Source organism: Hyperoodon ampullatus (assembly GCF_949752795.1).
Source record: "Hyperoodon ampullatus genome assembly, chromosome: 19".
Taxonomy (NCBI): Eukaryota; Metazoa; Chordata; class Mammalia; order Artiodactyla; family Ziphiidae; genus Hyperoodon; species Hyperoodon ampullatus.
The window spans coordinates 26,316,577-26,332,939 of NC_136932.1; the positions used below are offsets into that span (position 1 = coordinate 26,316,577).

Genomic DNA, 16,363 nt, shown 5'->3' on the forward strand with positions numbered 1-16,363 from the left:
GGCCAATGGCAGAAGCGGAAGCTGTTTATATGGGCGGGGCGTCGCCACGGCAGCAGGAGACGCCTTGCGAGCGGCTACTGAGTGCCGGTCCAAGGCCGCTGGCTTTCAGAGAGGCGCTGTCGGGCGTGAGTGGCGACCAGGATTGCTGGCTGGGCCCTCGAGCTGGGAGCAGAGAGCCGCGGTGAGGGTGGGCGGTGGGAGGAATTTCTTTGAGAACCTTCCTTTGGCCCGGGCTGCGCTCTGAGCCAGGTAAGGGACGGGGAGGGCTGCAGGCCGTGGGAAGGGAGGGCGTCAGTACCAGCCCGCTCTCCCATCCGTCCCCGACGGAAGTGGTGGGCCCGGGGACTGACATCAGAGGCGTTTGGGGGACACTCACTTCCCGCCCCCTTATAACTCTCTGTATTGTTTCCTTCCTTCCCCTTGATCCCCATCCTAATATCCCTTTTCAAAGATCAGACGTACTCCCCCGCCCCCCGACCCGTCGTACTGCCCTCCTGGACTCTCTCGCCCCATTTCCATTGGTTGTGGACGGAGAGAGGGTGGTTAATTCCCCGCTTTGAGGGAGAAAGGGGTGGCCTCGCATGCCCCTACACTATTCCCTCGTTTGGCTAATTAAGTCTCCCCTAAAAGATCAAAGAGGAAAAGAGCGAGGCGAACCCCGTGTGGGTCGGACCCCCAGGCACACCTTCTGTTTCCCAGACCTCGGCAGTAAAAGATCCTCCCCAGCTGCAGGAAGGATTTTAGTAAGAGCCTCCCCCCTCGCACACACTCTCCCCTCGGGGGTGGGGAAAGAGGGCTCAGTTCCCGCTCTGGTCCCCGCAGGCACCCCATTCAGTTTGGAGGAGGCTACCCCCGGATCGCGGGATGGAAGCCCGCTTCCGGGAGGCTGCGTAACTGAAGCCGCGGGAGTCAGCGGGCCGGAGAGCTCGGCGGCCACCCTCGGCTCGGCTCGTGGATGTTGACAGCCCCCTCGGAGAGTCCCCGCAGATATGGCGGAGAGCTGGCTACGCGTCTCAGGAGCAGGGGCAGCGGAGGAGGCCGGACCGGAAGGCGGCCTGGAGGAGTCCAACGCCCTGAATGACAGCCTGACCAGCCTGCAGTGGCTGCAGGAATTCTCCCTTCTCAACGCCAAGGTCCCCGCCCTGCCTTCGGGGGACACCGACCCCCACGGCTACCACGAGCTGTCAGGCTCGGCCGAGCCGGGGTCTCCCCTGGCGGCGGACCCCGCCTGCCTGGGGCAGCCGCACACGCCTGGCAAGCCCACGTACTCCTGCACGCCGCGGAGCGCCCCCTCGGGGCTGCAGGCCTCGCCTCCCGACGACGTGGACCACGCCACCAACCCGCACGTGAAGCCGCCCTACTCGTATGCCACGCTCATCTGCATGGCCATGCAGGCCAGCAAGGCCACCAAGATCACCCTGTCGGCCATCTACAAGTGGATCACGGACAACTTCTGCTACTTCCGTCACGCTGATCCCACCTGGCAGGTAGGGGAGGCACTCCCTCCCTCCCTCCCCATGCCCGCACGGACTGGACTCACATCCCAGATCCGCAGGCCAAGTAGGCGCGGTACGGCCAGGGCCCCGAGAGAGGAAGGCCGTCGAGGAAGGACCTCAAGGGAGCCCAGTGCTTGGACTGCTGCCCCTTTGACTTCAGAGACGGAGGAGGGAGGATGTTCAGAGGGCTGTAGGGGTGCCGACATAGAGGTTCAAGTGGAAAGAACTTGTCACTCATCCGGCAGGCTCAGCCCAAAGACCAGGGCTGAACTATGCGTGCACACAGCCCCCCAGGGTAGGTTGATGGACTGAGGGACACATTTTTGTCCCAAGTCCTGGAATTCCTAGACACTACCCTCCTCGAGGTCAGTTTGTCAGGGCCTGACTGGAGGCAGAGCGTCGTTCCTGCCAGGCTCTGCATCCTGCCTGCTTTCAGTTGGCTGGAGGGGGTCTGGGAGGGGAGAGGGGCGTGCTGCGGGGTGTGAAGGCCATCTGTGTCCCAGTTGAAGGGCTACGGGGCCTTCCGAAAGCTGCTGTGCCAGCCCCCACCCCAAGCCCTCCCTAGTTTCCTGCCTTCACTCCTCCCCCTCTTCTCATCAACCTCCCTGGGGGGACAATTACCTCAGCCACGTGCTTTCCACAGGGGCTCTTTCCTCCCACACTGGCTTCATGTTCCAAGTCTCCGGAACCTGGCACAGAGCAGCCAAGGGGCCCAGGCCACCATGTAAACATCCCAGTCTTGCCAGGGGGTACTACTCACCTGCCGGCCCCACGCACCAGGCCCCAGAACCCTGTGCCCCAGCGTGGTTTGGACTGTGCACCCAGGCGTGAACAAGGCAGGATGGTGATTCAGGCTGGGCACACACTGCCCTGAGCATCTTCGACCATCAGGATCAGGGGCTACTTGGGGACAGAGACCCTGAGGATGCACAGATCCTTTCCCTGTGGCACAGGTCACAGGATCACAGTTCCTGTGATCCCAGCTATTCCACGTTTGCTTGGGCCCTGACCCTGGGGCAGGTACCATTTGTAACCTTGGTGAGAAAGCAGAGACCCTCCACCACCCCCCACCCTACTCCAAGCCTGAGAGGCCCCAGGAATGAGCGCTATGCTCTTGGCTGGGTAATAATCAACTGAGGCCTCAGAGCCTGGGGTGGGAGGAGGGGGACATGGTGGGTGAGGGTCCAGGCCAGCAGCCGGCTCTAGAAACTAGGAACGTCATCAGATCCTCCCACACTTCATCCCCCCACCCCCCCACACAAACCCTCACACCCACTCACTCATTTCACAAACAGAGAAGGCCAGCCAGGCCCAGGCAGAGGGAGATGGCCGTCCAGGCCCTGGGGGAGCCAAGGCCTTTGACCAGAGGCCGCAAGCGGCGGGGTAAGGGAGGGAGGGCAGGACAGGGTGGCACTGAGAGCCACCCTGCGGCTCAGGGCTCGGATGACTGAGCAGGCAGATATCCTGGCAAAAGGGAACAAAAACCCCCGACAGCACTCCCAGCGCCTGGTGCCCCGTGGCTGGTGTCCCAGAGCCTCCCGGTCGGAGCAGCGCCTCTGTCTCCCCTGCCCCCATCGGAGAGAAGGTGGTGGTGGGACTGGCAGTGGCGCTAGGAGCCCCCCATCACTGAGCCCACCCACTCACCCAGCTGTCTTCCTTCTCTCCTATCTCCCTGTGTCCAGAACTCCATCCGCCACAACCTGTCCCTGAACAAGGGCTTCATCAAGGTGCCTCGGGAGAAGGACGAGCCAGGCAAGGGGGGCTTCTGGCGCATCGACCCCCAGTACGCCGAGCGGCTGCTGAGTGGGGCCTTGAAGAAGCGGCGGCTGCCCCCAGTCCACATCCACCCGGCCTTTGCCCGCCAGGCCGCGCCGGAGCCCAGCGCCGCCCCATGGGCTGGGCCACTGACCGTGAGCACCGAGGCCCAGCAGCTGCTGCGGGAGTTCGAGGAGGCCACTGGGGAGGCGGGCTGGGGTGCAGGCGAGGGCAGGCTGGGGCGTAAGCGTCAACAGCCGCTGCCCAAGCAGGAGGCCAAGGTCCCGCGGCCCTCCAGCCCCCTGCTGCTGACCCAGGAGGAGCAGGGTGAGCTGGAACCCCTCAAGGGCAACTTTGACTGGGAGGCCATCTTGGACGCTGGCACGCTGGACGGGGAGCTGGGCACGCTGGAGACCTCGGAGCTGATCCCGCCGCTGAGCCCCGCCTCACACGGGGACGTGGACCTCACCATCCACGGCCACCACATCGAGTGCCCTGTTACCTGGGGGCCTCCAGTGGAGCAGGCTACCGACAGCCTGGACTTTGATGAGACCTTCCTGGCCACATCCTTCCTGCAGCACCCCTGGGACGAGAGCACCCGTAGCTCCCTGCCCCCCGAGCCCCTCTTTGAGGCCGGGGATGCCACACTGGCCTCTGACCTGCATGACTGGGCCAGCCTGGGCGCCTTCTTGTAAGAAGCCAGGCCCTGCCCCACCTCCAGACAGCACCGAAGTCTGGACCCAGACTGCCCCCCTCCCCGCCAGTGCAGGCCCATGGACACCCTACCGCCCAGGCAGGGGCTGGGCCAGGTCACCCCGCCAGGCCACACGGCCCCCAGCCCAGGCCATCCTCAGATCCTAGTCCAGCAGGCTGAGAATTGGGGCCCAGGACCAAAACTGCTGCCTCCGCTCCCCAGCCCCCCATACACACAGTGTTTCGTTGATCCACTTCTTCCCTGCCCCAGAGACACGCTAAGGGCCCTGCACTATGAGAGCTGCGGCTTGGAGGGGCCCTGGCCAAGCTGGAAACATCAGTACAGGGCCCGCCCCAGAACACCTTAGCTTCGAAGCTTCTCTCTCTCCTGCTCTCCACCCCAGGTCTCTATCCAGAGAAAGTTCCCAGGTACAAGAAATACTGATTAGGTGACTGCAAATTAATACCCAAGAGGCCTCTCCCGGCAGTCTGTGAGGAGGAGCTAGGCGGAGGGGGGAAGAGAGAGGAGACAGAAATGAGGCCGGGGTGCTGGGTGGAGCCAGGAGATTTTCTAAGGCCTCTGGGATCTTCTGGCTTCATCCCTAGAGATGGAGCACAGGGTATGTGTCCCTAATCTTTGAGCCCAACTTGAGGCTGAGAGCAGCGGGGAGTTGGGGATCTGGGGGTTAGGGGCTGGGGCAGCCAAGCTGCAGGGGGAAAGGGGACAGACAGACTGATGTAGTGAGTGTAGCTATAGCGGAGGCTTAACTGGGAGGGACGCAGTGCTTGCTAGAACCACTGGGACCAGGAAGGGGGGATGGCCCCGTGCCCTTGCTTGCACTCCTGCGGGGGAGTGTCTTGCTCCACCATAAACCCCCTGGGCTGCATCCCACATCCACTCTCCTAACCCATTGGGCAATTTAACCTTTTTCATAGAAAGTTATTTACAATAAAAACATTTTTAAAAATAAAGTTTAAAAAAAATCTCAAACTGGACCTGCTTGCAACTTTCTCTGGGGAAAAGCATGGGCCAGTTTTGGGGAGGCCACGGCCCAAGGGGGAATGGCTGGGAGGAAGATGGGGGGCACCAAAGGCCTGCAGAGTGTCCCCTGATGCACTCCTCATGATCTCTGGGTCCCCAGAGAGAAAGGGGCTGAGAGGCGGCCCTCGGGGCTCCCCTGCAGCCAGGGCCTCGGCACCTCTAGATGTGCAATGGGGAGACTGTACCCACAGGCCCGAGGAGCAGGCGGCAAAGGAGGCACAGCCCCCTCCCTGGCCCTGGAGACTCACTCACAAAGGCCGTTCTTGCCCAGGGCTCGGCTCACGTTCCCCACCTCGCCCAAGTTGAGGGCCTGCCCAGACTCACCTGCGGTCCTCGCCTGGGCCTGTCTCCAGCTCCTCCCTCCCTTGGTCCCTTCCTGAAGGGACAGGGTGTGAGGTCAGAGGGCCCCAGCCCCTGGGGCCCCACTTGCCACCCTGGGGTTCATTCACCCCGCCCAGGGCCTTCCCTCCAATGCAGGTTGGGGCTGAGGGAGGCCATCAGGGCAGACGGAAGACGGGGTGCCTAGACCCTACAGCTCCAGCCTGTGAGGAATCAACGTAGCAGAGTTCTGATGGGGAAACTGAGGCACAGCAAATATGTGACACTCGGCAGGCACCTTTCAACCCCCTCACCCCAGCTTTGCCTGGAACCCGTCTCTCCCCTGAGCCCGCACCTGGCCCCGCCAGCACGCCCTTGTGGTGCACAGCCCCTTCCCCCAGCACTCACGTGCACGTGCGCACAGACACACACACACACACACAAATGGGCACTGTCCTACACAATCCTGCCCAGCCTCCACGAGCCCCTTTCTCCTGAAGCCCCTTTCTTTCCTTGCACTCGAGGCTGGCTCCAGGACAACCTGGCATTCCCCCGCCAACTTGCTGCTTTCCCTTGCTAATTATTCCAAATATTTCAGAAAGGTGCGCACACTGCAGGGCCAGCCGGGTTGGGGCCTTACAGAGCTCAGGAGGCAGCCCATCCCCTTCCCACCGCTTGCTGAGGAGGCTGCCCCAGCCTCCCTCTGAGACTCCCTTCACCCCCTAAGCAACGACTCCCTCCCTCTCCCCACCACCCTCCGGCCTTCCTCCCCACGCTCCCCAGCACTGGGGGAACATGGGGGCTCCAGCCTCTCCACTGGTCCCCAGGCTCAGCCTCCAGCCCCCGCCAAAAGGGGTACACCCTGGATTGACAGGTGGGGCCGGTCACTGTCCCACCTCCTCACCCTCTGCCTGGGCCCATGCTGGGGGAAGAGGGGCAAGGTCAGGGGCTGGCAGAACTGCCTGCCAGGTAAGGAAAGGCTGAAGAAGCTTCTGGCTGCCAGGAAGAATCACCAGGTGCTCCTGAAAATCCCTATGCTTGGGACTAGCGTCTCTGGGGCTGGGACCCAAACACTGGCACTTTTAAGGGTCCATGGATGCTGCCAACGAGCAGCCAAAGCTAAGAGGGGGCTCCGAAGCGGCCAGAACACAGGGCTTCACACACCCTTTCAGCAGGCAGCGTTTGGGGGTTGGCGGTGGAGGGGGCGGGAAGCGTCAGTGCATCCTGTCCCTCCTATTCATCCCTGCCCCGGCCCTTGGCTGGGTGGCTTTTTCAAAAAACGTTCAGTGACTCCGTATTTCTTTAGAGATTCAATGTAATCCCAGTCAATATATATTTTGCGCCCTTAACAGTAAGTTGCAGACAGGCTGCCCCATTAGCACTAGATACTTTAGTGTGTGTTTCCTTAGAACAAGGACACGCCTCCATAATCCCAGTACCACCATCACAATCAGGAAATGAACACTGACCTGGTAATCCCATGTAACCGCAGACCCCCTTCACGTCTTGCAGATCACCCCAGTAATGCTCCTCTCCAGTCCAGCATCCCAATCCAGGACCCCATGTTGCACTGAGTTGTCCTTTCTCTTTTGCCCTGTGTGGCTTTGAGCCCATGACTCAAGCTCTCTGGGCACGTTTCGCATTTCCTTTGATCTCCACTTTTGAGGTGAGAAGCCCTTCAGCCACTTCACCCTCAGGTGTGGTACAGTCCCTTCCCAAAGCAAGAAGCCAGCTTTCTGTCTCCTCACTTTCCACCTCTTCCCTATCCTCCCTCCCCCATGTATCGCCAGCCAGGAAAGGGATGAGGGGCAATGTTCAAGAACTCAGTCTTTGGGGACCCTCCCCGTCTGCCCACGGGACAGGCCACCCCCAGCTCCAGTGACGGGAAGGCCCCCGGGATGGGATTCCATGCTGGCCTGAAGCAAATGCGCCAGGCCTCCTGAAGAGCTGAGCTGAGGGCAGGAAACACTCTTCTCCCCGCCTCTGCCCCCCTCAACATACTGGGGACCCAGACTTGAAGAAGGAAGGTCATGTCCATGGTGTCCTCCCAGATCAGCACCGACAGCGTCTCCTCCATGTCCGGCTCCTACATCGCCCCTGGCACGGAAGAGGACGGGGAGGCTCTCCCCTGCCCCCGGCCCGCCAGCAGGACCACCTCAGAAGAAGCAGAGGTAAGAGAGGAGCATGGGATCGCCCTCGCCGCTCTGCTCTGCTCTGTATTCGAGTCCCAAGGAGCTCAGTCCAGGGCCTGCCAGGGAGATCAGCAAAGCCCCCCAGTGCTCAGGAGGGGAGCCCTGGAAAACAGGGTACCGTGTCGTTGAATCAAAGACTCCCTCAGATGTGATCTTCCATGTGGCACCACTTCTGTCCTGAGGACTTGGTTTGCGTTTGCTGCCAGGCGAGCTGGGTAGGAGAGCCGGTGACATCTGCACCTTGACTTTTGTTGCTCCTTTGCAGGTGACGCCAGCGGCGTCTCCAGACTGCAACTTTGCGGGCCTCGCCGCCACCGCCGAAGAGCAGGATGCAGAGGTAAGAGCAAGGTGGACGCTGGTGCCCCTCCCCGGTCAGAGGGACTGCCGGCGCTGGCAGAGGATGCAAATAGGATGGGGGCTGTTCTGGAAGAAGCCTTCCAAGCTGCTGCACTTGGATCTGTTAGAGGCAGGGTGCAGGCAGAGGGACTGTCCGATTAGCAGAGGGCGCTGGTCTCAGCGTAATAGGCGTGGGGTGAGTTCCAGAGGGAAGTCTTCCAGGGCAGACCCTTGAGAGGGTGTCTGTCCTCCAATTCACTTAGTATTTACCTGGCACAGCCATCTCACATCTTCCTGGCACTGGGGGACACAAAGACCGAGTGACATGGCTTTTGCCTGCCCACGCCCCCAATCCACCCATCCCACCCATCCCGGAGCTCCGTCTGATGGAGGAATCAGAGTTATAACTCAGCGTGAGAAGTGCTCTGACGGAGGTGTGGCCCAAGTATATGGAATGCCCAGCTCCCAGTGGGGACTCTACAACTTTGTCTTGAGCCAGATGTTCTCAAAGGAGTATCTGGATGGGATTGGGGATCCTAAAGGGTTTCTGAAAGTTTTATGATCTCACGGTTTGCTTTTTCATTTGACAACTTTTATTTCCACCTGAGAGAAACAGTGTGAGCTAAACTATTACCAAGGCTATTCCTGACAGTCCCACGGTCCCTCTGTAAGGTGCCTCAGACCTGGTCCCTCTGTAACGTGCCTCACACCTGGTCCCTATGGGCCGATCCTGCCTCGCCAAGCAAAATCTGCCTCTGCTGGGCCTCCCAGCCATCTCACACGGACAGGAAATGTATGCATACCATGAGGGTGATCAGTTCTGTCTTCTGACAATCAGTAGACTCATTTCACTGCTTTATGGACTCACAGTGCCTTCCTTCTGTCCTAGGGAAATGATGTTCTAGAAGAAGAGGACGGATCACCCACACAAGAAGATGGTAAAAGACCTGGTCTTTTGCTCCCTTTTATTATATTTCTTTCCCGGGTATTCTCTAAAGGGTAGAGAAAGGGGCACTGGTGTGACTTGGTGGCACTGCTCAAGGGTGTGGCTTTGGGGAAAGGTTGTCTTCTTGATGGAATATCAAAGCAAGCAGGGTATCTGAGGACCTCAGCAGCCTTCCTGGCTCTTTCTGGGCCTCTGAGCCAAGGCTGCAGTAGATACATGTAGTTCTCCATCTACGTTGAGTAGATCCTGAAGCTTCTTGGGCAACTGCCATCACCTTCCTTCCTGCTTCAGCTTCTCAGCTGAGTCTCACAGAACTGCTCTAGCAGCCCCAAAGTTCATCTGCAGCAGGAGAACAGCTTCCTCCCCTTGGGGGAACCGACTGTTAGGCAGTAGGTTTTTCCTGCTTTAGTGAAGAAAATGGCTGATATTACAGTAGCAGAAGGATCACAGCCCTGGCGGCACAGCAAAGGTGAGGTGAAGAGACGTTAGCAGCTCAGCGTACACTAGTGATTGTAGGCTATTGGAACGATTCTCTTTACCATCATTCAGGCCTCAAGTAGATAGTTTTTTTAAATTGGAAGTGTTGGTTTACAATGTTGTGTTAGTTTCTGCTCTAGAGCAACGTGAATCAATTATACATATACATATATCCACTCTTTTTTTTAGATACTTTTCCCATATAGGCCATTACAGGGAACTGAGTAGAGTCCGCTGTGCTCTACAGCAGGTCCTTATTAGTTATCTATTTTATATATAGTAGTGTGTATATGTCAATCCCAATCCCCAATTTATCCCTCCCCTCCCTTGCCCCCCGCCATAACCATAAGTTTGTTTTCTACATCTGTGACTCTATTTCTGTTTTGTAAATAAGGTCAATCATATCTTCAGTCGGAAGAATTTTGTTTCTAGTAAGCCGAGAAGCGAAGGAACGACCTACATATAGAGCAAGGAAGTGGGGGGGGAGGTGACCTGGGAATCCCACCTGGGAGTGTAGGACCAGGCGTCCCAGGAACCGGTGTCTCTTCCCTCTGCTCCTCTGAGGTGCCTCCACAGAAGGGCAACCTCCAGAGCAAACCTGGATCCCAGCCTGGATGCAGATGTCACACTAGTCACCTCTGCTTTGGCCATGGCAGTTGCTTGTGGGGCGGTGTGGTGTGCAGGGGGTGCGCATGTGCACATGACCACTCTCTCCTGGCCAAGTAGTGCCAGAGGAGGGGTGGTCGCCCAGGCTGTGCCTCTGCCACACGCGCACGCCAACTAAGCCGGGGTTGGGCACTACCTCCCCTCGGTTGATGTCTTCAGGGCACAAGGCTCCGAGTTCTCCATTGTGATTGTCGTCCCCAGTAGAATATTTGCTTCTAAAAGGCACAGGGCAGTACGTGGTTTCCGCCTGACATTCCATACGTGGTTTCCACCTGACATGCCGTACGCAGTAGATGTATGTTTCTTCCTCTCCCTTTCACCAAGGAAAAAAAACCGGGTGGGGAGCTTGAAAAAATAACATCTAAAACTGTCCCCTTCCCATCTTACACGACTGTAGGTTTCTGGTCAGCCCCTTAAAACATCCTCAGGATAGCAAATTAAGTCTCAAAGAAAATAAATCATAATTTTGCGAACAATGCGATTCTTTGATTTGAGGTGCAAAATTACGGGACCAAAGAGCTTTAATTGCCATTTTATGTATTAGTCATTTCGCAGAGCCTTGTGGTCATAAACACACCCCACGTGCACCGACAGACACAGGCCGGAGCCCGGGGTCACTTCCCCCGTGGCTCTCCTAGCTCTTCCAGCCTGGCTTAGCTCTGCTCTGGGCCCGGGTCCACGTGTCCGAATCCCACAGACCTCCCCAGGGTCTGATTTCCCAGGAATGAAGGCTGGAAAGGGGCCAGTTAAGGAAACGGAGCAGAACAGAGCGAGAACACAAACGTACCCACACACTTTCCTTTATTGTCCACTCTACCCACTTAATTATTGTCTTTTTTTTAACATATGATTTGATGTTTTTTTGTCTCCATCCTTAAGATTTTTATTTTAAGGACAGCAAAGCAGACAAAAACACAGCCAGGTCCTCTCTAACTGCCTTAGCTCCGTTACAGGCCAGAGGACATTCGCATTTCTAGGTATGGAGTGTGACAGTAACAATGACTTTGACATCGCCAGCATGAAAGCACTGGACAATAAGCTGTGCTCTGCGGCCTGCTTACCCGGTAAGTGGCAGTCTGCTGAACATGAACTTGGTGGGAGACGCTCCCCTGCTCGCACCCCTGCTCTCACCCTGGGACACCCATCTCCTGCCCTGCAGTTCCTGCAAGAAGGCATGGGCTTTGCTAAGGGGCTGGGAGCCAGTTGCTGAAAGGAAGTGAGGCGGCCTCGGGAGAGTCCTTGGGCAAAGAGCGACTCTGCTGTAAGCCAAATGATTTGGGCATGGAGAAAGGCGCAAAAATACCTCAAAGGCCTTCCGATTTGACCTGACCGTGTCCCCTCCATCATGATCTTGCAGATCCCATGGCAGGGGGCCTGGTCTTGTTTCCATCAACAGGCAGTTGAAGGCAGACACGGCCTCTGTGATAAGGCCTTGGAAAGAGAGCCTGAGCCCTTGAAAAGGGAACCTGTAGCCCCTCAGAGGAGAGTGTCTAGTTAGGATCAGAGAGGAATTTCAAAGCCAGCATTTTATAGACTAGCTCTGTGACCCAGTGAGCCCTGGGCTACCACCAGTTGCCTTGTGCTCCCTAGATTTGGATCCCAAAGGAACGGTCAGGGGTCGAGGGTGACTCTTCTCCCTGGAGCCCTAACTCTATAAATTCAATCAGGGCCATCAACGTGCCCCTTATTCCTTCTCATGACACTAAACTGAATCCGGGATGAGTTCTCAGGAGGAGCCCACCTGTCAGTCACACTCTGGGCACTGATGTCCCTCTGCTCTGTGCTCACCAAGGGCTTCACCAACCATGGCTCTAAAGCCACGTCTTGCCCGGTGGACTAGGTCGAAATTGCCCCTCCTGGGTTCACGGCAGAGACTGCCTTCATGTTGCGTGGTTTGTAACCTCTTAAACATGCCCTGGACATGCTTAAGCTTCAGGACAGCCACGTCCCATCGTGGGTCCAGTGCTTTACTCCCTTGGCAACGTGGCTACAGGTGCTGGAGGGACACAAACTCCTGTGGTTGCCACTCTCCATCAGCTTGCAAAGACCCAGGTCCTCAGCCCTCTGGCCCCATGCAGGCTTGTGGTGGAGGAAGCCGTAATCCCCAGAGACACCTCCCACGGCCTTCCCAGGGGCTCGCCAGCCTTCCCACTTAGCGTTGACCCAGCCAGGCCTGGGCCAGAGCGGCTGAGCTCCAGGGTACACTTCACTTCCTGCCTTCCCACTCTTTACCTGGCTTCTGTCTGTCCATTTGTTTCTCATGTCTTTTTGCCAAATGTACGTCTGTCTGTCCAGTTTGTTTATTTTGAAACTCATTTAGGTTATCCAGACTTCATGTGAAAGTTCATGTTCACCCACTCCCAACCCCAAGCTTGCTGGGCGCGCGCACATCCGAGGGGCCCTCGCTGAGGCTTCCATTCCTAACTGGCAAGAGCCTGTATTTAATATGCTGAAATTTTCCAGGAAAAAAAATATTTGTGAGACTAGATTAATCCCTGTTCCACAAAAGCGGGGATGCTTCTGTGGCAAAGGTTACGGGCAGGATTTGTTTTGGTCACTAGTTGGGGAAGATGCCATCTCTGCCCTCTTCCGCCCTGAGTCTGTGGCAGCTGTGCCGGCCAGCCGCTCACTGGGCTTCAAGAGAGGAATCTTGGCTCCTGCCTCCCCACAGTGGCTCCCCACCAAACCCCGTGTTTGGCAGTGAGAGCTCCTGGGAATTGTTTCAGCCACCCATGCTGGTGGAAACTGACCCCAGGCCTTGTGCTTCCTCCTCTCCCTAACTCCTTCCGGCCAACCTGCCGGTGGATGTTTATTCCACTCTGGGATTGCGGCAGGGGAGCGAGACCTGGAAGGAAAACACTGCCTGGGCTTCTTTACGGTGATCTCGGGAGCCAGCCATTCTCAGATTAAAGTGGCTTCACCGTTCAGGCCAGACATGAAACCGAATGACAGTGGTGGCTGCCCGGAGAGGGAGTTGAGGGTCGCATCGTAGCCTCACCCCGAGGTCTCAAGGGCTCTTACGGGAGAAGGAAAGTGCATCTGCTCTCTTGGTAAAATGCTTCTCGGGTTCTGCTGTTAGCGTCACACTGGTAGTAAAGAGCTGGGGAACTCTCTGGAAGCATCTGTCGGGTTAATGTCAGGTTAATGACAGGAGCATCCACTGTGGTAGGTCCCGTGGAATCAACAGACTTCACCACGCTCAGCTGTAAGTTCAAAGTTCCATCCTATGACTGAGGTGCCTCAGGCTGGCTTGGCCGTCAGGACAGCTTCTCAGGCACTTGGTCCCCCTCTGCACGCTGTTTCCTTCCCCACATGGATGCCACCCCCCTCACGGAGCGCCCACAAGGAGGGAGCCCGGGGAGCATCCCATGGTCCACCCTCCCCAGGCCCACAGGTGCTCTGCCAGGAGCCCCAGCTGGCGGCAAGGATGGCTCAGATTCCCATCCTTGCTGCTCTCATCACCCTTGTGGGAGTGATGCTGAGAAAGCACCTGTGTCATTCCAGCACCTCTTCCCCTAAGAAGCCTCTGGGTCTTCTTTGGCCCCAAGACCAATGCGGTGGGGGAGGGCGATGGTATGTTCTGAGATTGTTCTGCAAGGTTCTCAAAGGGAGGAAATCTGAGTTGACCATTGTAGGTGGTGAGCCGATTAGAATCGCGAGGCCGTGTTAGGTAGACGGGCCTCCAAGGAATCTGATGGAGTATCACACAGGCGGCAGGATAGTGGCCAGGGGACCAGTGACAATTCTGTGAAAAGGCTCTGGGGAGTGTGATGGGAAAAAGCAAAGATAATTTGAGTTTATTAGTGGAAATACAAATGTTTTTGTTTTGTTTTGTTTTGTTTTTTGTGGTACGTGGGCCTCTCACTGTTGTGGCCTCTCCCGTTGCAGAGCACAGGCTCCAGAGGCGCCGGCTCAGCGGCCATGGCTCATGGGCCAAGACGCTCCACGGCATGTGGGATCTTCCCGGACCGGGGCACGAACCCATGTCCCCTGCATCGGCAGGCGGACTCTCAACCAAGGGTAAGCTGTGACAAAGCGAAAGAGAGGCATGGACATATATAAACTACCAAACGTAAGGTAGATAGATAGTGGGAAGCAGCCGCAGAGCACAGGGAGATCAGCTCGGTGCTTTGTGACCGCCTGGAGGGGTGGGATGGGGAGGGTGGGAGGGAGGGAGATGCATGAGGGAAGGGATGTTGGAACAGATGTATATGTATCACTGATTCACTTTGTTATAAAGCAGAAACGAATAAAAAATAAAAATAAAAGACAAAGAAAAAAATAAATACTTGGGAAGAAAAAAAATACTTTGACTCAAGACAAGCTGGACATGGAGGAGTGAGAGAGGGCAAGGGGTAGAGGGAAAGACATGTTTCTGGGTGGGAGCTGGTGTACCATCCCCCGGGCACAGCTCCTGCACAGAGGCCTGATAAGGAGTCCTCACCTCCACCCACCCACAGCAATCAGAGAAGAAAAGGAAATAAAAGGAATCCAAATTGGAAAAGAAGAAGTAAAGCTGTCACTGTTTGCAGATGACATGATACTATACATAGAGAATCCTAAAGATGCTACCAGAAAACTACTAGAGCTAATCAATGAATTTGGTAAAGTAGCAGGATACAAAATTAATGCACAGAAATCTCTGGCATTCCTGTACACTAATGATGAAGAATCTGAAAGTGATATCAAGAAAACACTCCCATTTACCATTGCAACAAAAAGAATAAAATACCTAGGAATAAACCTACCTAAGGAGACAAAAGACCTGTATGCAGAAAATTATAAGACACTGATGAAAGAATTTAAAGATGATACAAATAGATGGAGAGATATACCATGCTTCTGGATTGGAAGAACCGATATTGTGAAAGTGACTCTACCACCCAAAGGAATCTACAGGTTCAATGCAATCCCTATCAAACTACCACTGGCATTTTTCACAGAACTAGAACAAAAAATTTCAAACTTTGTTTGGAAAAACAAAAGACCCCGAATAGCCAAAGCAATCTTGAGAACGAAAAACGGAGCTGGAGGAATCAGGCTCCCTGACTTCACACTACACTACAAAGCTACAGTAATCAAGACAGTGTTTTACTGCCACAAAAACAGAAAGATAGATCAATGGAACAGGATAGAAAGCCCAGAGATAAACCCACACATAGACAGTCAACTTACCTTTGATAAAGGAGGCAGGAATGTACAGTGGAGAAAGGACAGCCTCTTCAATAAGTGGTGCTGGGAAAACTGGACAGGGACATGTAAAAGTATGAGATTAGATCATTCCCTAACACCATACACAAAAATAAGCTCAAAATGGATTAAAGACCTAAATGTAAGGCCAGAAACTATCAAACTCTTAGAGGAAAACATAGGCAGAACACTCTATGACATAAATCACAGCAAGATCCTTTTGGACCCACCTCCTAGAGAAATGGAAATAAAAACAAAGATAAACAAATGGGACCTAATGAAACTTCAAAGCTTTTGCACAGCAAAGGAAACCACAAACAAGACCAAAAGACAACCCTCAGAATGGGAGAAAATATTTGCAAATGAAGCAACTGACAAAGGATTAATCTCCAAAATTTAAAAACAGCTCATGCAGCTCAATAGCAGAAAAACAAACAACCCAATCCAAAAATGGGCAGAAGACTTGAATAGGCATTTCTCCAAAGAAGATATACAGACTGCCAACAAACACATGAAAGAATGCTCAACATCATTAATCATTAGAGAAATGCAAATCAAAACTACAATGAGATATCATCTCACACCACTCAGAATGGCCATCATCAAGAAATCTAGAAACAATAAATGCTGGAGAGGGTGTGGAGAAAAGGGAACACTCTTGCACTGCTGGTGGGAATGTGAATTGGTACAGCCACTATGGAGAACAGTATGGAGGTTCCTTAAAAGACTAAAAATAGAACTACCATATGACCCAGCAATCCCACTACTAGGCATATACCCTGAGAAAACCATAATTCAGAAAGAGACATGTACCAAAATGTTCATTGCAGCTCTATTCACAATAGCCCGGAGATGGAAGCAACCTAAGTGTCCATCAACGGATGAATGGATAAAGAAGATGTGGCACATATATACAATGGAATATTACTCAGCCATAAAAAGAAACGAAACTGAGCTATTTGTAATGAGGTGGATAGACCTAGAGTCTGTCATACAGAGTGAAGTAAGTCAGAAAGAGAAAGACAAATACCATATGCTAACACATATATATGGAATTTACAAAAAATGTCATGAAGAACCTAGGGGTAAAACAGGAATAGAGACACAGACCTACTTGAGAATGGACTTGAGGATATGGGGAGGGGGAAGGGTAAGCTGTGACAAAGCGAAAGAGAGGCATGGACATATATACACTACCAAACGTAAGGTAGATAGATAGTGGGAAGCAGCCGCAGAGCACAGGGAGATCAGC

The 16,363-nt window shown here is 55.0% G+C and overlaps 1 protein-coding gene across 1 annotated transcript; it reads left to right on the forward strand.

The window, feature by feature from the left end:
• Positions 1-989: 989 nt before the first annotated feature.
• Positions 990-3,946, forward strand: LOC307068091 (forkhead box protein J1-like; the record flags this gene model as incomplete). Its single annotated transcript, XM_079725751.1, has 2 exons — positions 990-1,487; positions 3,179-3,946. 2 exons carry the CDS (start codon positions 990-992, stop codon positions 3,944-3,946), a joined length of 1,266 nt encoding a protein of 421 aa, XP_079581877.1.
• Between the last annotated feature and the right edge of the window lie 12,417 nt (positions 3,947-16,363).